General features: G+C 35.0%; 1 protein-coding gene across 1 annotated transcript in view; it reads right to left on the bottom strand.

The window, feature by feature from the left end:
- The window catches only part of LOC149298764 (plexin-A4-like), a 286,899-nt gene that overhangs the window by 37,786 nt on the left and 221,491 nt on the right, over positions 1-27,622 (bottom strand). The window contains exons 10-20 of the mRNA XM_089487082.1: positions 23,720-23,816; positions 23,189-23,379; positions 20,251-20,402; positions 18,332-18,449; positions 14,023-14,159; positions 12,941-13,108; positions 9,687-9,780; positions 6,652-6,891; positions 5,646-5,792; positions 2,122-2,356; positions 603-745 (exon numbers count right to left, since the gene is read on the bottom strand). Of these exons, the coding sequence (XP_089343208.1) occupies positions 603-745; positions 2,122-2,356; positions 5,646-5,792; positions 6,652-6,891; positions 9,687-9,780; positions 12,941-13,108; positions 14,023-14,159; positions 18,332-18,449; positions 20,251-20,402; positions 23,189-23,379; positions 23,720-23,816 (1,722 nt within the window). The remainder of the gene's footprint in view (positions 1-602; positions 746-2,121; positions 2,357-5,645; positions 5,793-6,651; positions 6,892-9,686; positions 9,781-12,940; positions 13,109-14,022; positions 14,160-18,331; positions 18,450-20,250; positions 20,403-23,188; positions 23,380-23,719; positions 23,817-27,622) is intronic.

Genomic DNA, 27,622 nt, shown 5'->3' with positions numbered 1-27,622 from the left:
ATGTCTCTTGTTTGTACTAATTACCATGAGGCAATTAGCAAGGGAACACGTAACTAAGTAATTTCCATTAGAGTTGTCCTGTAGTGTTCATAAATCATTCTCAATGATTTCCTTAAAATATTCACAGGTGATCAGATACTGTTTGAGACAAAAAATTCATGTTGACATTACTTGACCTCCCATCCTATGCCCATGAAAGTGTGTTGTCTCAAACCAAAGTCAATTGTTTTAATTTTTTTAGATTACTATAGAACTCTTGTGACCTAAACAATATTTACAATATGAATGCAGATTCCAGCAACCAATATGAGATTAGGTTACTAGAGGTGAATACATAGATTAAGAGAAACATCATTCAAAATAATGATACTATACATCAAAATATGCAAAAATGTATTCTCTCTTTTAGTTATTTGCCATGTGATTATGGCACAAAAGAAACATATGGATATGTTGAATACATTAATATTAAGTTTCCTGAAAAAAGCATAAAGCCATCAATGCATTAAGCTCTATGTCTTAATAAGCTCAGCAATTGATGAGCAGAGCAGTATATGCAACCTGGAACATCGGCAGATAGGAATACATTGTCCATACACTACCTCTAGGTCTCTCAAAACAGGGTGATCCTCAATGCCAGGAAACAGGACCCTCATTGTGTAGGTACGATAATCCAAGAAAGGTATTCCAGCTCCATCCAAGTCACTTGTCAGTTCGTGGATATCTGTCTGGAGCTCGGCAAATGCTGAGAAGCACAAAGAAAAGAAAATATTCATTCTGCTATGATCTTTTGGTATTTTTTAATTGAAGTGATATCAACTCTACTAAATTAGTGGATCTTTGTGAAATAATGAATTGTAATTACATTGTTATCTTAATTTTCATCAACGGCAGTTACCGTTATTACAAGCTATGAATACAAGTTAATAAAATGATATTCATGGTTACAACTCAAGCTGGATCTGCATTTATGATTTTATGGAAGTGCTTTGTTTGTATGATCATCACTTATTTAGAAGACCCCGTATTTACACAGCATAGTTTAATACAGAAATATAACCTAATACACAGAAACAATAATTTGCAACGTAAGCATAACATGACCTAAATTCCAGACCCTGCTGACTAGGAGTTAAGCTCTCCATGGAGTATATTCATTGTAATAGTCAATTATCCCAAAATAGGGAATTTTGTAGTCTTATACATTGTCTCATTGCCTCAACATGCACATTTTCTATGATCCCCGTGCAAAACCAAATGCCTTTGCTTTGCTCAAACCAATAACTTTTGTCAATATTCTCCAAACTCCTTGGTTCAACTCTAGGGCACTTTTCTGTTACCTTTTCACAAGGGCATAACAATCTCCCCGTCATTACAAAACCCAAAGTCAACATGTTCAGCCTATCCTCTGAAATTTTTTTTGCAGAACACTACAGAAATCCCTAATCTACTTTGAGAAAAGCAAACTTTATTGATTTTGTAATTGAAAAACAGGAAAAAATACGTAATGCCTAGTATTTTCACATCTATATTTCCGCGATAAAAGCTGCCTATGCCATAAAACACACTTAAAAAATACCATAGGCTTAATTAAGCAGGAGTATGTAATAAATAAGAAATAAATTCCCAAATATTACAAATTACTGTGAGATATTAATGCTATGTAGCCTTAATTTAACTTTGTGACAACTGTATCATTATAACCGACAGGTGCTAATGAAATATTTCACAATTAGATTTTAAGTTAACAGCAGTAAAAAAAAAAAATATTTATAAACTGAACAAAGTTTTAGTTTGGGTGCTTTTCATTTTTTCTGAAATACTATATCGTTTCATAAATTTAGTCTAATAACCTAAAGTTCTGGTGTTTATATTTCTATATTAGTCGCATTGCCCAAAAAGGTAAAATACATAAATATTTGAGACCAATCACCAGTATGACACATTTGTATTTTTAGAGGTATTCATAAGTAGAAGACATACATTTTTATATACAACTATGAATAAGCAAAAACATTCATACAGTTACAAAATTTAAGGAGATATTTGGCTTAGTAAATAAAAAAGACTGCTGTTTCATTTAGTGATTGTAACATTTAGATTTGTATGACAGTATCTCACCTTCTTTACATTCCAAAGCTACCCGCGATTCAAGGTTGTCCATCTGCATCTGCAGTCTCTTTAATGTCAAATCACTTTCTCTGGACTTCCTTTTATATGCAATGAGCACAGCCACAATAAAGATGATTAGCAGACCTCCGGCAGCTGCTATACTTACAATGGCTGGAAGGCTGAGTGGACTGTCAGGGGTTATATAGACCATTCCAGGTGAGAACTCCATTCCCCCAACTCGAGCCTGCAAGGGAAATCATAGATACCATTTTAGACAAGGTTTAGTTGATGAATGGAAGCTATATATGATAGATGCAACCCAGATTTATTAATATACCCTTACCATATATCCCATGTTAAGACCTAAGTAAATGCTCTCACACACAACTATAATAATAACTGTTGAATCGAACATAAGCAAAAACATGTGAAAGATTTTGAAGCTTCAAAACCTCATGTGAAAAAATGAATACTGGTGGGTAAGGAAATCCAATACTTAGGAGTATTAAGAGTTGTAGGTGACATGTAGATGAGATGAAGAATTTGTCTCATCATGTTGTCTAAAAAGGGCCATCCATTGAGAGCTACGTCTGCATGAAGGTGTTCTACTCGCTTGAGTTCCTCTCCTACACATTGTTTGGTAAACCAAGGAAGGGTTTAAAAAGCTATAGTGTGCTAAACAGGACAGACGGTTCTTTGAACTTATTTATTTATTTTTCTGATTAGGTAAACAACTATTTATCTGCATTCCTTGCACATGTTTAAAACTTGTTTCAATTGTAATTCTCTTTGCAACTAAACCCATTGTAACATATTGATGAGAAAACACAAAGTCTAATGCAATGGGAAATCAATGCATTTGCTTATGTATTATTATATCCACATTTCGTCTCTAAACTATTCGCTGTAAAAAAAAATAATCAGATTTTCTTGTTTGTTCTGTAAACTATTCACTACAGAGATATATTAATAGAGCCTGTTTGATCCAGCCCCCTGCAGCTCACCAGGCACATTGAACCACAGGAAAAAAGTTACAGAATAAATTTTTATGCAAATAGTCCAACAAAGCTTTTGTTTAGATCCCATGAGCCTTTGCCACAGATAAGATTCATTGTTCTATTTCATCTGATATGTCAGACCATATTGCCATAAACTGTGACAACACTGTCAATGAATTCTTGTGTTTCAATGTATTATGTAAATTCCAACAATGGAACAATGTGCACAACCAGCGAGCCATGCTAAATATTTCACTGATTTTACGAAGATTAACAAATACGCCCCTATTAACTAGAATTAATTATCAGACAGACCACAATGAGACTTCTGAACTCAATGATTTATGAACTTTAAATTACCATTGTTAAAAAGCGATATGTATGGATTATTTCAACTGTCTACTTACAACTCCAATCCATCCTGAACACCTGTGCCAGACTGATTTTTGTATCGCAACATCCTTCTGGAGCCCCACTGTGCTAATCCCTGCCACCCTTCAGAATTTAAACCCCTCAGTCTTACCTACAGAGACCCAAACAACACTGTGCCTCCTAGATCTTTGCTTTTATCTTAAAATACACGTCCAACCTCCATCTTTGTTCCACGCAGAACTTGCATCTCTTTCCTACCATTATGATCTTTTCCCACTCAAGTATTCAGGATTCCTCCCATACTTTACCTATTCTCAAAGTGCTCACTAAAAACCCACCTGTTGAGTGAAACAATTTATCCAAATACAACACAACCTGTGTCCTGAAAGAGGCTTTTCCCCTAAGATCTCTAATTCTCTGATTTCTCCATGTGACCCTCAAAAGAGCGGGGCCTTCTTCTTCTTTCGTTATTGTCAATGTTAAATACTGTAAATTTTAATGTTATTTATTTCCATTATCCAATTTTGTAATAGCACTATGGAATTAAAACTATAACGTGTATATACTGATTTGGGGGAAAAAGTGTCCTAAAATTGTATCTCCTCATTATATGTTTTTGAATATTTTTGTTTTCTGAACACTGTGTTCAGCCAAAACAGGATGGCATTTACAACTATATAGTGCAGCATTAAAAAGAAAATATAATTAATGTGAGATTCATGTATAAATCAGTTTAAGTCAGTGTTAGCTACAAGGACTGAACTTTTAAATAAGTTGGGTGTATACACACTAAATACATTTATAACACTAAATTCAAAGCCTATTTTTGTAGCTGACCAAAGAAGTTTAATTGTCCTCCAACAGTATGGGGATTAAATCAGCTTTGGCCTTTGGACAATAAGGAAAGTCATAGTGAAGAATATAATCAGTGGCTGTATATCAGATACCATATACAATAAGGATACTGAAATCTGTCCACTGTTATCAGCATTTCCCTAAACAGCCTTTTTTAACCGATAACCTTGTCTTTCTTTTGATTTGTTGCCAGCTACGTAACCCTGCAGTGGCTTTATGTGGACATTTATGGCAAAATCCTTGATTCACACTGAATTGCATGTGTCGTATTAATGGTACTTGTCAGCATGCTTTAATGTTATAAATTAGCCATTAATTAGTTAGCATGATTTAATGTTATTTAATGTTATTATCTTCAAATAATGCATAATTTAGTCTCATTGGCCTTTTTGTTAGATTGTTAATATGGTGGATGAATAAGGTGCAGAAAGTAAAACTGAGCTAAGTATCCAATATTGTCAAAAAATTATATATATATATATATATATATATATATAAATAAAAATATATATATTAATTAACCTATCTATTAGTTTTGTAGCCAGTCACAAAGATGGTATGCATGTACCAAGCATTTTGAAGTGGCTAGGGTACTGTCTAACCTCATAATTATATTGACAGGTTTTCTGTGAGTTAAGCACCTTCCCTAATTACATTTGATATAAGAAACAAATACTGAATGTTCTTATCTTTGTCTGGCACAGATACCAGGGAAAAAGAAAAGTGTCTCAGCAACTTTGCTGTTGCAGCCATATATTCCCATTTGTTTGACAAGCTGCACAATAAAGTAGCAGTTTGCAGTGTTGCAAAACGTAAAATAGGAGACAGCTAGAGAGAAGTGATAGATGTGATAACACACACATTAACACAATTAGCTCTATATTTCCAGCTGAAAACAACACAACAGAGACGAATGTTGTGCCGAGAGATAAGGGAGTTTTCAATGAAAGATTCCCGTTAAAATCACAAGTTAAGAGAATGTATTTTTCTGGACTGTATTCTAACAGTTATGTACTGCAGGACAAATCTACTGATCTAGGCAATAGGTAAGACACTGCAGGGTAGGAGGCCAAAGGTAAACCCCTAATTCTTGTGAACAGCTCAATCAATGGCTACCAGCCCAAGAATCATGGGCACTTTTCAGAGGATTTCACTGTCTTCAAGATCACTAAGACTCATGGGAAATTAATTCAAAGAAATCTGGAGAGCCGCTTGTTGGTTACCCAGGATGCACAGCTTGGTGCACATGATGGCCTTTAAGAAGTAAGACCTATCAAAGCCTAGTGGACTTCTCCCACTACTACTTACCAGCACTTTGTGGCGTCCTGTGAGGTTGGGGGATTCACACAGCAACTGCACATCTGACACTGTAACTGTGCATGGTTTCTCACCAATGAACACTGAGTATTTTAATTTCATGTTGCCCCCTGCCACCGGCGGGATTAGGTTTTTTCCCTGCAAAAAATCAATTGAGAATCAATCAAAATGTATAAGACTTAGTTGTCTTATTATTTTTTGCTAATGTGGTTAGCGTGCTGCCCAATGCTTTAAATATATTATCTGACAATTCTATTGTGTTTATCCACGGCTTCAAACAATCTAGTCCTGGTTACACAAGTTTATTCAATAAAGAGGAAGTTGGGGAGAGAGTTGGTAGGAGACTTCATTATAGATTGTGAAGGACCGACCCCAGTGAGTCTCCAAGAATAGCTTGGATCCATCTGTATAAACCATATTTAAATCAGTAAGAGTTTTTGTCAGTAACCTCACTGATTAAACTCTGAATTGTGCAAGGTCAGTTCAGCACTTATTGCAGGGAAACCCTGCCGGCAATGATCTTTTATAATGCATAGTGAATTCTGAAAGCATAACTGATGTGCAAAGTCTCCTGCCAATTCCCAAATTATTCAATGAACCCCAAATTGTTTTGTTCTGTTTATTTTACTTATTCTACATTAAATACATACTACTCTTTCATTTCAACAACCAACATATATCAAATTCCGTTTCTGCTAAAATTAAGAAGGCACTTTCTTATATGAAAATACTAAAAAATACGCAGAGATTATTTCAAGTCAATGTTCAAGTCATAAAATCTATAAAATATATACAACTGTCAAAACTGTCAGGGCTGCGGAAAAAGTGAAACGTGTCCATAACTTCTGAAACAGGTCTTGAAGAATCTGCTCTTAGAAGTTACAACCTAGATAATACCAAATCGAACTACTTTGAAATATTGTGTTTTCAAACTTTTTTACTTAAGACGCTAACAAAAGGAAATACATCTTTCATAGAGGCAGACCAATCTACCTACCTTTAAAATGATGGGGGTTCCTGGTTTTAATTCCAAAATCCCTGTGGGATTAAATGTTTCAAATACTGGATCCGGATAATACGTGAAGTTGGTCTTGTTAAGGACCAGCAGTGCTTGGACATTATCCAGAATGAATCCAAACTCTTCTGGACGCTCCGTAACATCTGTCTGATGGTTATAGTTAATTGCAAGTGCTGGAGCCTGGCATGTCATTTCTGTAGCGTTTAGCACGGTGCAATTCTGCAAGAAAATGGATATAGCAAGCAACAAGTTATATTGGGAGCCTAAATCAGAAATCTAAAATTAATTATTTTTGATTAAAATTATTGTGGGATAAATTATTTCTCTGGCATGATAGAAAATCGGAAACCAAAATGCTATGTCGTTCTTTATAGTGAGGGAAGAGACTTTACCTTGCACTTTTCTTGTGTTATAATATAAAAGCTTTCTAGTTTCTACTAACAGAGTGCTTAGGAAAGAAATTTGCTTCCCATGACCTTCTGATAAAGCGCACACACAATTTAAAGTGCATAATGTTTTCTCAAGGTCTCAAACCATTTCGTCAGTACCGAAAGAATTGTGTAGCAAAGACTGTATGTTTGTGAACAATGTGTAGTGACACTTACTGAAATGTAATGTAAAGTTACTACAAATCTAAAAGAAATAAATATATATCTTCATACTGTGCAAATCCTATTAAAACTTTGTAAAATGTTTAATCTTTCTTGCAGTACCATTTCCGTAAACCCCATAAGGCTGTAATTAACCTTTTTCTTCTTCCTCTGGATGATGGAGAACATTTAAGATTGCAATAAAATACGTATGCTGATTAAGTATCCTGTAAATCAAAGCTACTTTTCATATAACTTCTGCAGAATAATGTACAAGCAACAATAACAAATGACATTATAAAGTTATCTATTGCCTTAATAAATGGGAAAACACACACTTTGAAGTCGTATGTACCATATGGAGTACAGTAATGTATATTTGTCACATCCTATAATTTACACACTAAATATACCTATGTAATTGGGTTACAGATTAAAATATGCAATACTGTGTATGTGTATTATAATCCCACTTTTATGTATACCCGTAAGAGAAGTATTGTAACTTTTTTCAATGTTTTTTAAGAAATGCGTAACTATTCTGCTCCATTATGTTATCTATCACTTATTGTTAAGTTGCAGTTGATTGCTTACTGGTAGCCTCTGAAAGGAAAGACAAATATAAGGGACATGTCTTAAAGACAGGAGACTGTTCAGATAATGTTGGCCATGCCACCCTGAGACACATCTTATTTCCAGGTTATGCTATAAGCTCTATGTTAAAATAAAGGTATTTTTAATTAACACGTTTGGTTAGGTTAAAAGCTGTGATGGTAATTCTATCAATGATAAAAATTTTGTAATCTTAAAACTATTCAAGAGTAAAGTTAAAAAAATGTAAATTAATTACGGGACTAATTTAGTTTTTACTTTATGTCTTCAGAAACTAATCAAAGGACAAGCTAGTGTCCAATAATAAATGCGGATTAAAGTACTTTGTACTTTGTATTATGCGTCATCCTTGACTATGACCTATCGCTTAATTCTCATATTCAGTTGTGGGGGTCACAGATAAAAGGAAATGCATGGGGGAACTTCTACAGAATCTCTCTATGGATTTGCACGGGGAAAAACAGTAAATGACAGAGGACATCTTGTTAACTTAACTTTCTGTCCATTCATCAACCTGTTTCATTCTTGAATATTCAATTGAGATAGTCTTCTATCAGACTAGAACTATGTGTTACTAAAAGGCACAGTTACTATAATAAAAAGATTTCTGTAAGTTTTTCATGTTGGATTTGCTTAAGTAAACAATTAAATAGTAGCATAACTAGGAACCCACCTATTTTCAATTGGAATGAGCTCCTTCTCTGGGGCTGCAGGTTAGTCTTTTCATACTCCTCGTAGGGTAACAGGGTTTAACCATGTCCGCTCCTCACTCAGGTCTCACCCACTCTCCACAAACACACACTCCTGCCTACCCCACTCTCTACTCCCTTTCAGCCTGTTTAAAGTGTCATTGGGACTATCCCTATGATTGTAGCCATGTATGTCAACACATTTTGGTTAATTATGAGCAAGTATTTGCTAGGTGGGTCTGATGTAGACAAATGATTTATATCATAATAAATTCTGTCATAAACATTTAAATTCCCCTGTTAAATGTTGCTAAAATTCTATAAGAGTGTGTTCCTGCGGTATAGTGACATCATTTGACATGAAGCCCATGTACTTCAGCATGTCAATGTGATCATCAGAGCTTTGTTTTTCATTGTGTTATTTTCTTATGTTAATGTAGGTCTTTATTTGTTGTTGAAGCAAATCCAGACATATTCGTGGGATACCATTCTTTTGTAAATCCTCAGATTCAATTTTAATCACTTCTATATCTATCCCTATAATACTCACAGGGTGGTTATTTCAGTGGTGGTGACCGATATGCTGAAATCAATTTCACACAAATCAGTCTGACCATAAAGTAATTTGGTGCACATGTCAAGAGGATGATGAGCTACATGTGATATCCAAAGAGCTTTAATGGCCTTCCATACTTTGACTGTGATCTTTCAGAGGGATTTCAGAATAAGCAACTTCACAACAGTGTCTAGTTTAAAGCTCTATTTCAACATGATATACTAAGAATGTACATGTTTTGAGTAACAGCGTTTTCATTATTAATCTTAAATAAAGCCAGTTGCCCTTAAACAGTTGCCCTTAAAAACTTTGACCTGCTGAAGATTTCAAATTAAACATAAACTTTATGATCTTAAAGCAAAATCAAAAACATATGGGAGCTCGAGTATCAAAGTAAACACATATGAATTTATTTTTAAATGAAAGTTCGTAAACTTTCAACTCTCATACTTTAGTGCATAGTGTGTTAATCCAGACTCTATACATTGATTTTAGCAAAAACAGAGCAAAATGTTTTAATGTGCAGTAAAATATTGTAATTGAGACAAAACAGCTATGGTTACTTACATTAACATGTTCTTTTCCACCCAGCCTGGCCCTTATTCGAGGATTTCTTATGATGTCCAAGTTAGTTCCCCAAACTGATATTGGTGTGTTCCCACTACAAAAGTGTAAAAAAATATATATATACCGGTAATATTTATAAGTGACACTGACTGAAGCAGACACAACTTAATATTGGTAGAAAAACATAGACTATACAAAGACCGAAATAAAGTTTTCACCTATACATTTGGACTTAGTTTATTAATCCAAAATCATCTCTATTGAATTAAACATATTCACAGAATCCCAATAGTAGGATTAAGCACTTATTTTCTCAGAATGGCACAACATATAGATGGGATGCAGCTGCTATTTTCCTTAGTTCTTCATTCTTTAAAAAAAGACCACACGGCACCAAGAGGTGAGCAGACATCAAGGCCTGTTATTTGAGCTAACTATACCCTTGCATACAACATAACATGCTTAGAGGACATCGCACCCATTCTTTTAAAAGTATTTTATATATGTTTTCTTAAAGGTGAAGTTAAATTAACAATGAATATAGACTTACTTTGTGTCTCAATAAAGAACTACAGGGTAGTATGAGCAGATTTTACTTTGATTGGTTATATTGTCTTGTTTGAGTTCTGATTTTAATGCACTCATGCAGTGGTTAAGTACTACTTTGAAAAATATACCGGCATTAATATAATGAATTAAAAAGTTTGGCTATACATACTTAAAACCTTTAAAGTTGCAGGGTTAATTCATTCCTGTTGTAAATCAAATCGCTCTTTTAAAGGAAGGATATGAGTTATATTGTTAGTACCAAATAGCTTATTTGGCATCCACCCTAAAAGGGTTAATTTAGTTATAAACCCCTCACTCAAAATGCTGTCACTATTAGTGATATTTTTTTCCCAAAGACATCCTTGATGTTTACACCTTTTGGTGAACATTTTTTCATTGGTTGTCTTTATAAACATAAATGCAAAGTGTTCATACATTAGATATTTCTGTTTTCATTTTGATACTATTTTAACAATTCCCTTTAACAATCTGTGTCCTGCTTTCCCAAACATCACAACTATACGTTCATTAGAGTACCCGTGATTGTGCAAAGAATTATCATTACTGAATATCATTTATCTTTTCATAAAAAAAAAATATATATAATTCATTAATTCTTAATTAATTTGAGCAGCAGATCTTAATAACCTTTCAATGACTTACAGTGCATTATTACTACTGTTATTGCTGTTATAGGGTACCCAATATTTTCTGTAGGTATACAGACATTTAAATATTATGCGGCATGAACCAGTAAAAAAAGATAACAGTAATATAAAGAACATTTTTATAAAAAAAATAATAGAGAAATCTGGTATAAATTATGTAAAGCAAACGAAATTTAAATGGGGCGCAGGTACATGTAAAGGGAAAAAAATAATAATATAGTGTAGATAGTTTGCTCAATGTGAAGCTTAAGTGATATAATGCACTCACAAATCAAAGAAGTGATTCCGACCCATCAATAAGGACTGTATACAATCTTTAATATTCTTCTTGAGAAAATCTAAAAAAACAAGCTTCAATGGTGCAGTATTCCAAGATCAGGTACAAATAAATGGAAAAAATGCACTCACAATTGTATATGCACTGAAAAGTGCATATATAGGCGTAGAAGTCCACCAGAGTAAAAAATCAACGAAAATTCAACAATCCGTAAGACTTACGGATTGTTGAATTTTCGTTGATTTTTACGGATACCTTTCTCAATTGATTTCCTGAAGAAGCCTACGGGTGAAACGCGTTGAAACATTCAATTGGAGATTGCTACACCCCACACTCTGGTGGACTTCTACGCCTATATATGCACTTTTCAGTGCATATACAATTGTGAGTGCATTTTTTCCATTTATTTGTACCTGATCTTGGAATACTGCACCATTGAAGCTTGTTTTTTTAGATTTTCTCAAGAAGAATATTAAAGATTGTATACAGTCCTTATTGATGGGTCGGAATCACTTCTTTGATTTGTGAGTGCATTATATCACTTAAGCTTCACATTGAGCAAACTATCTACACTATATTATTATTTTTTTCCCTTTACATGTACCTGCGCCCCATTTAAATTTCGTTTGCTTTATATTTTAACACTTGGAGGAAAGTGTCATTTGGGTGCTGCGGTCTGAATCAGGGAAGTATTACTTATATTTCATTTTCACCATATGAGCACGTAATTTTGGTTTTATTTTTCACGGTGTTATTTATAAATTATGTAAAGCATGCATCTTATATCCCCCAGCTACGCGTGGCATTCCACATGGATACCCTCCTGAGCTGTAATTGGGCCAAGGCAAGCTGAGTCTTTATAGCAGTCATAAAATGGCCTTCATTTTCTCTATATAGCAAATCCCAGCATTCATAGAATATTGCTTGTGCAGGAGATACTAATTGGAAGGATTTGTAGAGGTGTCAGCTCTTTTAAGTGACTTTTTACTCTGCTTAGATCTTTGCCTTGGAATGAACGCAAAACGTCCCTTTTAGTTTGTTTAGGTTTATAAGGAAGGGAACTGACAGGTACAAAGGGAGATGCTACAAACAAACTATGTGAAACATCATAGAACCTGCATTATAAAAGTTCTTTCTGAACTAAACTTGCCGAAGGAATCAACATTTAGGACAGTATTTTAAGCAATCCTAGCTCAGCAACTGCTGTCTAGGAAAGACAAAATCTGTGCCGATAGACAAAAACAGTATAATGTAGAACATTACTTTGCATTTATATAAACTGCTGAACTAAATATTAACTAATAGATACGTTTGTTAAATGGCTACAATTTTTCAGTGTCTTCTGAGGAGAGGTAAGACAATGCAAAATGTATCTCCAGTCTACGTAACATGTAATTTGACATTGTTTGCAGAAAAACATTTCTTGAAAGGTCTTGTAGAAATGTTCTCCAAAGTGTATGTGCACATAAACAGAAAATGGCAGTGAAAAATGAAGAAAATTGTGAGAAAAGCAGGAGAAGTCAAATAAAAAATAGAGCAGATAAGATCAGAGATTGTAAAAGGTCAAACAGGGAATAGACGTACAACACTGTCAGGTAAGAATTTATTGAAATGCATTGAACGTAAAAGCATAAAGGAAAACAGGGAGAGAAGAAGCTTGACTGAGGGATAAAGGGGGAAGAACAGATTAGAGTGCAGATAAGACATTAGATAATTGCATTCCTTAATGAACGGGCAAACAAGGGGCTAGTTTCTCGTACCTCATGATGCTCCATTCTGGTTCAATTTTGATAATTTTTGGATCCTCCACATATTCAAACTGTAGCTCCTGTGGAATTTTGGCTTTGTCGATCTGTACAGTCACCTTTACCTTCTCCAAGCCTTCAAGGGAAGCTGTGGTGTTACAGAATATCTCACTCGCTGTTCTCCTGACAATGCAATGCATAAAAAAAAATATTACAAATGGTGAAAACTTGCATTTAAAAAAATACTGCAATATTAATAGGCCAGCAGAATAAAATCTAATCTGTTTACTGTATCTACATGATTTATGAGATATTAAGAAAGCAGAGTGTTTTTAGAAAGATTTTTTTTTAAAAATATGGGCTTAAATTTACCTAGTGGTGAAAAGAAACCAAACCCAACATAGACTGTTCCTTTTCAGTACCAACATGTCTATGGCTTATAAGCGTAGAATAATTACTGTGGAAACTATTTTGAGCTGTGAACAATTCCCATTAAAAGTGTATTGAAATTGTTGCACAGTCAAGATGCTACCTTCTATTTTTAATAATATAGATGATCCAAGTCAAAGCACAAAGAATAATGGGTGAAGTTATTCCTGGTCTAAAATTGATACATTTGTTTAAAGCCCTGAACCAAGCTAAAATTACCTTACAAAAAACAAAGCAGGCACAAGTTAATCAACTTCCATGTCTTATCCCATGTCCTTGATGTACAGTGATTTTGACATAGGACTGGATTTAAATCCAAAATACCAGAAGAAAGAATGCTTGCTACTGTATGTTTAGAATAAAATAAAAAGTGGGAGGAGCATGTTAAGCATTGCCAGGAAAGGACTTATACTAAACCACCACTCTTTGTCCCGTTAATATGATAGAGAGTAGCTAAGGATAAGAAATCAAGCCTAACTGAGGGACTGAAAACCACATGGTGCATAATTGTTACTCTTCCAATCGTAGAACAAATAAAAAGTAGAACAGCCAATATAAGAAGCTAGGACACATCATTGTAAGAAGACATATACTAGCGGCGGCAAAGTCTGCATACAATACAACGTTTAGGTTTATAAAATACCTAGAAAACAAAAGAAAACCCATACCTGTCAAATATGCAAGGCTGGCGTCCAAACATAATTTTGACACTGCTGCCTGCATTTAAGTTTGTCCCAGTGATGGTTACTTGTGTGCCTCCTGATACAGGACCCTGGGCAGGCTCTAGTCTCGAAAGAGCCAGTGTCTGTAGAAAAGATATGTTTATTGAAAAGGAATATAAATTACAATGTTCAGAAATCATTGCTGCCATGTTGACTCCTCCAGTTTATTTTTATGTGGATGTATTCCTTTCTTAGCAGAATGTTCACGTAGCAACATTCAAAATAGGTACAGAGGAAGTTCCAAACTCTCTAGGAGAGATTAACAATGATGAACCTCTTCCTTTTCCAAACACCCTAATTGGATATTTAAGCTTATCGGGAATTAGATAGTAGCCTGTAATTAATTGGTTTGATATGTTTATTATTACAGAGAAGCAACATACGGTACATTTATCACTAAGCTGGATTTGTCAGCATGCATGGAGACGGGTAGGCATATATTCCGAGTCTCACAGTTTTTACACCCATCTCGGTGTAAATTAATAAATTCACACAACCTGTAGCTCCTTTATTTGTTTTGTTGGTATCCCAACTGGTAACCCAGTTGCAGCTTTTCTCCCTGGTATATCACAAAGTGAAATACCTGCTTGAATAAAGGTGACTAAACAAACTTTTTTCATGATGGGCACAATTCAAACTATTTGGTTGCCACAGTAATCAGCTCATTCATAAAGGTATGGAAACATACTGACAAAACATAAGCCTCGAAAGGATATATGTGCATGCTCATATTTCTAGGAGTTGGAAGGGCAAAGGGTTCAATTCAATTCAATAGATGGCTATTTAAGAAACATCTGGCACTCTTGAAGAGAGGTGGTTGGTGATTTTAATGGTACAAGGTATGGAATTCCACTTACAAGGGGAGGAGTAAGCATCTAGCTGTCATGTAGTTTAATAAAGATTTGTTCCAAATGTATTATGTAAAAATCCCCTAAACTAGCTTTCCCCATATGTAATCTAAAAAAAATTACCCTTGATAATATTTAAACTTGAACTAACCTTGGATTAAACTTGGATTTGCCACATGACTATAGTCTAATAATGAGGTTCCCAATAATACAAAATGAAGAACCCTTTTTTAACTACATATTTCTTAGGTGTGGAGTGTATACTTTAATTAGCATTTTAATGGAAAAAAATCATAGGATCTGAAGAGAGTGTTTGCATTCAAATGACTAGCTTAGTTTAAGAGCACATTCCAAATACTTCATTGAATTACTGTATTAAATCAACTATATTTTTCAATTGGTTTTGATATGGGGTTACCCCACTGCATGCAATATGCTTCTTCTGTAAAATGATGGCCTCAGAGCTGTGCAGGCGTTGCTCACCTTCGTAATAAGTTAATAACTGCATATATTTGTAAAATATATGTAATATGCCATAATATGTTCACTGTGACACTTCTCTACCCAACTCCCTTGGAATTCCCACTGCATCAGATTTTGATCTCAAAATCTACAAAATTGCTTAGAGACAATATGCTGCAATATTCCAATAATTATTCTACGAAAACACAATATAGGACTTTAAAACTGATTTATAAAAAGTGTTAATATATCATAACCAGGTGTTATTTAATCAAATGCAACATTATTATTTTAAGGTGCTGTTCCACTTAGACAAAAGATATGTTATGTTTTTCATGCCTCTGAAGGTTTACATTTTTTACACGATTAAAGGATTATTTCTAGTAAAAGTTTGGGCTCTCAATGGTAACAGGAACAATGTTTCTGATGCTACAGAACAAAATTTGCAAAATTTGCAACAGAGCCTCCACTCCAAGAACATAATTCATTGTATGTACTCCTATTACTATTACTATTATTACTATTACTCAGTGCCATAATATCTCTCAGCATGTTCCTCCAGTCTAGACCAATATCTGATAATACATCGCCATGAACTGAACCTTCTAGTATGTTTGCCTCCCCTTCTCTAAATAAAGAAAAACCTTCATTGTAATATAATCTACATTATTATGAAGCATATAAAAGATTCAATGAAATATCAATAATTCAGAAAAGCAGTTATGAATGTTTTATTTTGGATTTGCAATAGGATCACAAATGAATATATATTTTTTTTTTTGTCATGCCAAAGAGTGTAGTGAATTTTGTCTAACTAAAACAGCACCTTTGCAGAGCATTATAAAAGCTTATCCTAGCCGTATTGATCATATTTATTGCTACTCACAAAATGCTGCAGTTCTGGCTTTGTGGTTAATATTGAGCAAATATCATTGTGTGTCAAACAATGCATAGATTGAAGGTCAATGTTTATTACCGAAGCGGAATCAATGTTTCATTACTAGTTAAGGCTAACCTGTAATAATCAGAGATAATGAGAAATCACCCCTAGGTGTCATTTATGGTTCCATATGCAGCTCCATTAAATTGTCAGAAATGGTATTCATTTTTCTCTTGTTAAATAGGACTGGGAACATACAATGTGTGTGTGTGTGTGTGTGTATATATATATATATATATACCGTATATACACAACGATCAGTCCTAACATTATGACCACCTGCTTAATATTGTGTAGGACCCCCTTTTGCCACCGGAACAGCCCAAACCCCTCAAGGCCTGGACTCCACTAAACCTCTGAAGGTGTGCCATGATAACAAGATTATCAGTTATTCTCTTCACCTGCCAGTGGTCATAATGTTATGGCTGTATATACAGTCCAATGCATATGAAAGTTTTTGTAGTTGCCCCTTGCCAGCACTGCATGTATGTGGAGACACTGAAAGCTTCCACATACAAATAAACCATCAAGAAAAAACACATATATATAGGTATGACTACGAGAGCATTTGTAAAATATTTAAGCTACATTTTTGTCCTCATATACATTCAATATGCAAAGTGCACTTTATGATATTTATTTTGTTTCACCTATTTGTTTAGTTATGGTTATTATTTTTATTATTATTTTTTATTTTTTTTTGCATTCTGCAATAAAATACTCAAAGCCCATCTTGCATTACTCCATACAGGCAAGGTAACCTACTAATTTCTGGTGCACTCATTCCAAATTGTGTGCACAAAAACTTTGCTGAGCTCTGCGTGACAATTTTGTGTTAATCCAGCTCTTGCTATGTGCCATTCAAGAGGAAAAGAATTACTCAAATCAAGTCACATTATCCATCACTATGAAGAGGCAGAGGGAAATTCTCTGAGAGATAAACTCTCTTTCCTAATGTGCCCTTTTCAGATGAAATAATTAAGGAAAGTGTGCAATGCAGTCAATTTTCAGTAACACTTCACTTCAAATGTTCCATCATTACAAACTCATTAGATCCTTGTGCGGATCTTGCATGCGTTTCCCACAGGCATTGCAATGCAATTTAGTGTTAATGAACACTTAGAAACACTTCCGGATTAAGTTGTTGCAACAATAGACATGATGAACTATAAAGATGCACAAAAAAATAGACTTTAACACTTTTCGCAGATGCTCTTGAGATTCCTAAGGAGCGAAAAAGCAATAACTTATAGTTCATACTCCTGAAAAGAGTTATTGTGCAATTCAGTTTGGCCTCAGTCACAAAGGCATTGGCTTAATTTTCTATGTACATGCACCTTCTAAAGGCCAGTGACCATGACAAAGTACTCGGGGCATCCAAAACGCATATACCTTTTACTCAGGTTAGTGGGAAATTGTATTTGGGGTATGGACACTTTGAGGAAATTTGCCCAAGTCACGTTCCTGAAGAAGTCCACATGCCAGAATAAATGGAACCTTACTTGCACAGACAGATGAAAAAGGGAGAAGAAAGACACGGTTTGATATATTATGTAGTATGAATATAGTAAGCTGCATTTAGAATTATTCTGGTTTTCATGATATGAATGGAATTCCTTATTTGTGTTACCAAGCTTTAGACATGGAATTAAAGTTTGCACCACTATTCACAACCATGAAAGTGTCCAATGGCTTGACAACCGTGTCTGTTAACAATCCCACTGTATTAAAGAGCTGGCTGTCATTACAATCTTAAATTATAATAAGCATGTTTATGTAAGGGTATTTTGTCCAAGAATTTTAAAATCTATATTGAATATTTCATTGATAGCCATAATTTGCCCATAATGTGCATGCATGAGGACCTGTAAGTCATGGGTAAAAACCTTAATCTTGATGCTTGTGTTGGGGCAGCAGACTTCAGAAGTGGGAGCCATACTAAAGGCTGTTCATGGATTTCTATTTATGTAAATGGTAAACTCTAAGCTGTAATTCATGTACTTACCACAAAATAGTAAAGCAGTGAGGATCTTGCCATGTATCGAGGTCTGCAGTCTCCCACACACACATCCACAAATCCTGCATGCTGGCTGGGCTTGGCATCCCCAATTTCACAAACAATCCTGTAGGACAGTTTCAATTTATAAATGCATTACTGTTATGTTCATCATTCATAGTTCTTATAGAGAAATGCAACATATTCTATCCTTTTCATTTGTAAGTATAAAAAAAAGTCATTTATTTCTTGTTATGTGGTTGTGTGGGAGCTGCCATCTTGATATTACGATAAGAGCTTTATCTAGAAACTACACATATGTAAATAGTGATTTAATGCTAGAGGCTCATGTGCAGTCTGCTAGAAAATGTGAAACACATTACAATTCGCTGTATCGGCTGAAGACTCAATTCCAAAGCAACCATCATTCGGGGATCATGGGAAAATAAGTAACGTTTGCATGAAATGTTTTGGCTATGCCTTTGGTGGAACCAGATGTCACGCTGAGAATTATAATGAAATAGCTTTATAACAGTATATTGAATACAAAAAAATGATGGCACAACAGAGAGATGGTAAAAAGGAAAAAGGACAGGCAGAGCTGAAATTAGATAATGTCGCATACACACTCGACCATTATAATTTACCTACAAGGTTATAGAAAGTGTTTAAAATATAAACAATATTTATTTTGAAGTTGAGAACGTGAGAAAACTACCAAAAATATGCAAAAGTAAAAAAAGATGAATTTGAATCTTTATCCTTTGAATTGTAATGCATGTGTTCAATTAACACCATATTCCTAGAAATCTAAGCTAGTAGTGCATTTTTAAGTGTTATATATTAAAGCCAAGGGCCATAAGCATAGCTGGTTACTCTTAAACACCTTCATTTTTATTAAAATATCGTTGAATCACAGAAACAGCATGCAATCATACTACTCTAAAATACATTATGGAAAATAATAAATTAAACACTGTTGGAAACATTTAAAAATGTTCACACAACAGGTTCTAATTGCTGTATCATTCGCTCTAAAATGATGGTTGGTGTCAGGTCCACTTAATGTAAAGTATTTTAAATTACGTTGCTATTTTCTGTAGGCATGGGCAGGCAATCTTGTTGTCACTTAGTAAAAAAGATAGTATTTTGTTTGGAAAAAGAAAAGCACTTTAGAAGTAAACTTATTTTATGTACACGAACAACCAAAGCGCACTAAAGTAGTTAGTGCAGAACATTAATGAATAAGAATTTGGTATAGGGATGACACTATATGCTGGGATGTTCACAAAACACAAATGCACAGTATCTATACCTGACAACTCTAAAGGTTTGAACTAATTTCTCCAGGATCACTTCTCATTTTCTCAGGGCAGGGGGCTTGGCGTTTAGTCACGCTCACTCCCTGTCCACTTTTTCTCCTACTTAATACTGTTGAGCCCCATTCCTATGAGCAGCCCCTCACAAAGCAGCCCCTCACAAAGCCACAATCCCAGAAAAGGGAGAGATCTTGGTAGCTTGCCCTTGGAAGTTCGGTGGTATGACGGTAACCTGCTTCATATAGTATAGCTGATTTGAGTTAGTGTACAATTTCCAATGATCATTCAGGGATCTACACAGGCTAGTTTTTCTACCCTTACCACCCTTTACAGCTATACTGAAAAATTATGTTACCTTGATTGACTTCAGCATGGGCTATGGATATTAACTTTGTTGAGATTTATTTTTGAAGAACAAAAAAAAAAAAGATTTCAGCTTTTGACACACAGCATACTAGATGGAAGTTTTACACTAAATGATGGGCTTTCATTATCGAGCTATTATCAGCTGTTCAGTGAACCTGTAGAATTTGGTTATTCAGGTGAAATGGCAGATTTCTCAGATGTGCAACTGAACGTAGGGCATACTCAATATCAGCAATCACTTACTGTTCTGCGGGAATATATTCTTCTACTATAGGCGTGCACTTAACTTCTGCCACTTTAACATCATTTTTAATTTCCCAAAATTCCAAGCCCAAATTTTCTCCTCGTATAGTTACTTTTGTCCCTCCTTCTCGGGGGCCCGTCACAGGTATGATCTAGAAAAAGAAATATAGATATATATATATATATATATATATATATAGATGGAAAAAATAAATGTGCAGCTATAAACAAATATGTCCACTGCTCTACAGTCCCAATAGATGTTCTCAACTGGAATTTCTTGATAAAGAATTTTGACCACCAAACCATGGCATATATATCACATAATAAAAAAATGGACAAACTCTCTGTCCTAAGACATGATCAAGAAATGACCATAAGAGGTTCCTTCAAGCCCATCCTTGATGGCCTAAATACTCAAAGGTTATGGTTATCTTTTCACAATATGTCTGCAGCTTTACTGTAATGTTTTGCTCTATTCTTTGAAATATCTTTTTATAAAGGTGTATTGAATTCAATCAACTTTACAATTATTTAAAATTAATGGAAGTTAAATACTACACAGATATGTATTACACAGAAGTGCCACAATAAGAAGATTTCCATACCTTATTAACACATGCTCATAAACCAAACTTACTTTACTACTTTCATAAGTTCGCTTTAGTTGGTTTGAATTAGATACAACCAGAGCAAAGCCTAATGCATAAGTATTGTACATATTTATCCTTGTGGCTCCCTAATTACTCTTTGATTGGATTAATGCAGTACTAATCAGCCTAGGCCATATACACCGGTGAGTCTGGTCTACCACTTTAAACTGAAAATGCTACTAACAAGGAAAATATACGACTGCAGGGCATGACAATCTGAGATATGGAGACATTTAAAACGGAATATTACCAAAATGTCCTCAAGCACTGCACAAGGTCTTTCTAAATTTAACTGGTTAATTAAGAGATAGTTCCAAGCTAATTCCTTGCTAGTTTGCTGATAATGTAGCATATGAGTTACAATTACATTAGTAATGGTATTAATGTACAAGTAGAACGCATATCCAATATCATATATTATTTAATAAGCTAATTTGATTCGCATTTAATTTATCTGAATGGGGCTTTGGTTACATTAAACATTCCATAAAACATACCAAATTCTCCTACTTCATTTTATTGTGAACAATTTTTCACGCTTTTGCTGGGTATTCTCAATAATAAAATTAATGATGTGCTATTATATCAAATCAATGCCGATAGAGAAATTAATTGTCATTCATTTTCCTAATTATTAGTGGAAGTCGGGCACTCGCATCGTAACAAAATACTCTCTGTGGAAAGTATTCGCTATATGGCTGCACAACAGGATACTATGTGCATTTATGAATGACAACACATAATGATCAGCGATTATCATTAAAAATACTTTAAAGTGCTATTTTTCTAGTTTATTATGTTTGTAGGAGTGAAATGAGAAAAGGAAAGAGGAAGCATTTTATTCCTACTTATTCTTGCAACTGGAAGACTAATACAAGTTCAGTTTAATGAATGTATAAATCAGCCGACTGATAATTATGTCATCACTGAATTGTCACTGATATGACACATTGGGATGTCTTGGGTCTGCTGCGACAATTCAAAAATGTGACAAAAGTACCTGCAAGTTCACTATGAAACAGATCAGTTCACCTTTGGCGATACAAAGAGCTCTTTCAGCTGAACTGGTACAATGCCAGTAATTTTGTTCTGTGTTCCCCTCAGGCAAAAACATTTGATTGTAATAAGCATAGGTATAGTGACTCAGTAGAGATGAATAAGGGCAGCACGTATAACAATGTTATGTAAGACTAAATTACAATTATTAGTATGGCAGGTGGGGAATGGAAATAGAAATTGAAGCTTAAAATGTGGTTTCCAGTACTTTAATTGAGAAGCGGATAACAGTTCAAATACGGAGTTCCCGGAAAAAATAAGAAGCAGGCGTTTCTTTGCTGCGAAATTTGCAGAGCTGCTTGTATATGAAAATAAACATGCGGAATCATAACAACCTGTCAGAATTTACACCCGCTGCTAACAGTAGCATAATGTTACAGCTCTGCTTGTCATCCTCACGTACTATTTTGCATCAGGGCAATTTTATAGGCCTCTAATTTCAGTTTATGTGGATATAAATGCAGCCAGCAGTAAATAGCTCCTTTCCCTTCTTCACCCTCCCCTTACTTTGTGGTGCATATTTCTTCTAGAAACCAGCTAGTTCTAAATGAATGAATTCTAGAAATCCCTGAAAGTGTAGTATAAAGAGAGAGAGAGAGACAGAGATGGACAGTGGGCCGGTGCCTGGCAGCGCCTCCTATTTAACCTTTCAGTGTATGTGAAAGTGTTGTCAGTGTGCGTGACAGTGTTGTGTGTGACAGTGCTGTGTGCGGCCACTCGCTTCTGATTTACTTACCTTAAAGTTCAAGGGCCAATTTCACCTATCTAGTCTGGTGTTGTCTTCAGCTAAAGGGAATATGCCAAAAAACTTAAAAATAACAAAGCAAACTGCCACTCATGAGTCTGCTCTGTTATGGGATTGTTGCAAGACCCAAAACTGACTCTTACTTGTATGACAAGAAGAGAGAAGCCTTCAAGGATGTCCATTTGTGAGAATGAAGTATTATGCAGACACTCAGGCGCTGATCTGCACATGCATGAAGAATAACTTTGCTTTATAGATGTCATCACGTAATGCCGGCAAGTCACATGAAATTGGCATCATCATTAAATAGAGATATAAGCTGTGCATTTGTACCGTCGTATTTACAAATAATTGTTGTTACACCATAAGGAAAATTGGAGGCTTGGAAAGAATTTTAAAAGATATCAGTCCAGTACATGTAACCCATTCGGTGCCAAATGCAGAAGACAACATACTAAAAATATTGTTGATACTAGATACTTACTTGGGTTATTCTGGGATTTGCACACTTTCCGTGTGCCCCTGAGATCTCTAACCACGGGTTTTCTGGAGGTAGACAGTGCTGTTTGAGTGTACATTTGTTTTCGCCTGAACACCAACCACATTCAAAGTCTGGATCAGCCTTAAGGCACAGTCCACAGCTTGGCCTCTTGGCACCGCACTTGTACAGGTGAACTGCATGGAAAAAATAAAAATGAAGGAATATCCCCAAGGAACACGGTCAAACACGTGATTTCCTCACAGCACTTTGATGTGTGTATAGTGAATACTGCAATACGTCTGTTGTTAATTAACTATTACCCATTCACCTACACAGTGAAACTGAACAGTCATAACCATAAATATATAAACTGTGATGTATGCTCTCTTCAAAGATAAAACTTTATTATTTTAAATATATTATGGATTAATTCCCTTACATACAAAGAGAAAGAATGGTTACGTCTGTGATACTTATAGGTGGGTACGTGATATTGCTAAGGAAACTGCTCATAATACAAAAGCTGAACGTTACCTTTGTTTAGAGCTGGATTGTCAATGCTGAAATCCCCATTCCACACCACTGTTAGCTCCACCGGGAGGCTGTCAATCTCCATCCCGTCATAGGAATACTAAAGGGAAACATAATGGGGAAAAAAACTATTTACCAAAGGTCTCAAGGAATGTATTTTACCTAACAATGCTTCAAAGTGGTATTAACTCTTCAGAACCATATAGGAGGTAAAACAATAAAGATGGAGGCAGACAAGGCAGAGAAAAGCATCACCCACACTCTGAGTTTCTCGCTGTGTTAAAATAAACAGACCAGAAAAAACACTTCTGAATGTATTATTAAAGCTAAATACTACAAAATTGTGAATTGCATTTGAAAATCATAATTGTCCCACTTAATAAATGAATTGCCGATACAAAGAGTGTAGTAATGACATAGCATCAATAATCCATTATAATAATAATAATAATAATAACTAAAAACTGTTGATGTTTTACCATTTTAAAATTTAGTATACATACCAGAGTTTGTTTGCTTTTTAATGAATAGTGAATTTAGCATCTGATGTGTTTCCTTTAGATAAATAAATGATTCTAGCATGCTAAGCATAGCTTTATTTTTTTGCTTCCTCAATAGTTTTAAACAGATAAACCAATGCCAGAACTGTAATAAGCCTTTTTTATATGATGATATTGAAAAACAAAATACATTTAGTCATTGAGCGTTCCCTTATACCAAATTATTAAAATTGGAAATACACAAAAATATGAATGGACAAACACTCATCATACTGCCTTGAGGAAAAAAATAAATAAAGATAGATTGATTGATGCCCACAGGGGGGGCAGATGAGGGGTAGGCTTTTTGGCAGGTATTTAGGGGGTGGAGTTGGGGGCAAATTATTTAAGGGGCTGTTTTTCCTGGGCTTAGCAACCATCCTTGTGGTTAGCTTACCTGGTTGTGTGTCTCACCCTCCCACCCTTTGTATTTGTATCCTAGCTTTGGGTTGTGGTGTTTGTCACAGTCTGTGGGGCGGCAGCTTGCCAGGTATCCAGGGGGTTAATGTGGTGGTAAGTGGATTGTTGGTAGCAACTGGTGGGAGGTTCTTGGCTGTAAGTGCTGGGAACCTCAGGTCAGGGTGGGGGCATCCGGGTATGTCCCTTCCTGGTGGTATTTGGTTATGGTACCTGGATTACTTGGCAAGCTTGGTGTGTTTATTGTATATATTTACATGTTTGAGTCATTGTCCTTGTTAACGCACCTATGTTTATTGTTTCAGGTTTTGGTGTGACAATGACTCTAATAAGAAAAAAATTGGCTGTGGCCTTTTTTTATCAATATTCAATGGTGTGTGGTGTCATTATTGGGGTAAATGGGGGTTAAGCCTAGCCCGGAAAATCGAGGCTACAACAGTCAAATATGTGTCAGTCTCAATCACCCACTCCAAAATATATTATTGGATATGAAGGACTTCTTTAGCAATACCATGCAGAATCGACTCAGTGTGGCGTTTGGGCAGGAAAAGTCACTCAAACTATCATGACTGACATTGATGACTGCAGATAAAGGAGGTTTATTGGAACAAAGTGGAATAAAAACAATATAAATGAAAACAAAATGAAATAAAACCATCTTTTCTTTAGTGCTAAACTGCATTATGATAAACAGCACATTATTTAATGCTCAAAGAAAAACAAATATTTTCTTCTTGTGAATTTCCCTTTGAAGAAGTGGTACTAGGTATACGCATAATGTATAAGTAACAGCAAATAGCAACAAGTAATGAAAGCAAGGAATGAAGTTTCCTTTACACACACTGTCATTGAATGCATGGCTATAAAACAATCTACTGGTTACTTTTAACCTCCGAACTACATGTTTGTTTATTAATATTGCAGAGTATGCCTATAAAACCTATAAAATCTATTTTTTGTACCCTCCATTCTTTCAGATACATTCATACATTAATAATATCAACAAGCAGACTGTATCATTTCCTATCTAGCCAGAGATACATTAATACAGACCACAAAAATGGAAGGGTTAATATTATTCACATTTTCAGACAAAGCTAGAAGAACACATAACATTCTCCATGTAGTAAAAAGCAATCTTATTGTTAAAGCTGAGGCTACTTCTACAAAAAAGAAAAGGTTAGTTGTCTCCTGTTATGTTTGTTGAACAAGAAAAATGCATGTTAGAAGGATAATTTTAGGAACTATTGACTTTGGAGTAAAAAAGCTTTAAAATAAATAACATCTAACTCAATTACTGGTCTGCTGTGGAACATGAGAAGCTTGTGTTGCATTAATAGCAAACATTCTGTATACTGGGATGGCCTTAGGGCTTCCATTATCTGCTATAGCTTTTGTTAGCTCCATCACTGCAAAGACACAGAAACAAGGCAGATTCAGAAAAAACAAACATATCTTCTTTTGTAAAAATGTTTTTGTGAGAATACCGTAGCTGCCAGTACAGTGTCCAGACTATCCATATAGAATTCTCTCTCTTTTTTTTTTTTTTTTTTACAAAACGAAGAAGATCTGGAAGGAGATCTAATTGATGTGGTTGCATTCACAATGCTTCTAACATAAAAGGTGTAAATGAAGTGAAGGCAGACAAATCTTTGTTTTACAAGATATGGTCATGCATTTTGGGGCCAATGCCCTGGAATCTATCTTTGCAGTAGTAGTGCACTAAAGGACTACTACTCTGGAACCTATCTTGTGACAGGGTAGAGTTAATGAATTTTGGCACAAGACATATAAGGATACTGACGGTAAATGGTAAGAGTCAAAAATACCCAGTTGAACAACTTTGGAAGTCCTATGATCTACAGTAAAAAATGGTTAAGATTCATAGGAAGTTGTACTTTAACAGCAAAGCGCAAAAGATTTTGTAGCTTTGTTGGTGTAGAAGGGAGCCATACGTAACCTGCTTGCTGCCTGAATTCCCATCTTTAATGATCAGTGAGGCTAACACAGAGAATCTGCTGCCAGCTGTCTCTTTATATTAGCAAATTATTCATGAAACAAAAAGCACTTTTCACTAGGTACAGCTGTTCCAAGATGTTCAGGCGGAACCTCCAGGAGGAAAGTCAGCAAAGAGAAAATAAGAAACAATTTGGGCTTGGGTGGTATCCAAAATATGAATCTACCCACAGAGATATATTTAAAGGTAGCAAGGATAGTGAAACAACTGGAGGCTATTAAGCGTGGAGCTTATATGGATCTCCATAGCATGTTTTGAGTAACAAAGAAGATACATGTGATAAAAAGTGTGGTATTAAGCAAGGAAAGCTCATCTATATACAGATGTCAAATGAGCAACTCCCACAGTAAATACAATATTTCATGTAAATATAGCAGCTCGTACAATCCCTGATAGGATATCACATTATTCATACAAGTAGGCACCAGAAGTATGCCCTGATTTATCCACCTAGTGATGATTTTGATGTGGCTTCCTAAACCACAATGGATTCTGTCTGGAGTCTTGTTGCGACATAAATAAATCAAGCAACTCATCATCTAAGGAGCCCCTAATAGGTTGAAGGGGAAAGACCCATACAGGTGTGTCAAAAAAGTTAATCATCAAAATATATTTTTAAGCTAACAAAAAAATGATCATATTGTGTTCATTTGTTTATGTGTATTTAATCTTTATTACCTGGTTAAAGATGGGCCCCAATAAATGTGATTCCATCAAAAAAGCCCTTTCTACTCAAATATGACTACACCAACAGTTAACATTTAACAACAGAGCAATGAACACAATAAAAAGTCAACATGGTCCACTTTAGGACAGGTCACTAGAAAGTAGTATCTGTTAGTGATCACAATGCTTCTCACCCTAAATGTTAAAAGCGGAAACCGGCTTCGGTTGAATAACGTACTAATCTTTTCTCTTTTGCAATATAAAACA

Source organism: Sceloporus occidentalis, unplaced genomic scaffold (genome assembly GCF_023333645.1).
Source record: "Sceloporus occidentalis isolate IW3139 unplaced genomic scaffold, rSceOcc1.0.p SCAF_31, whole genome shotgun sequence".
NCBI classification, from domain to species: domain Eukaryota; kingdom Metazoa; phylum Chordata; class Lepidosauria; order Squamata; family Phrynosomatidae; genus Sceloporus; species Sceloporus occidentalis.
The sequence above is the reverse complement of the archived record's forward strand: the minus strand, read 5'-3'. Positions and strand labels throughout refer to the sequence as shown.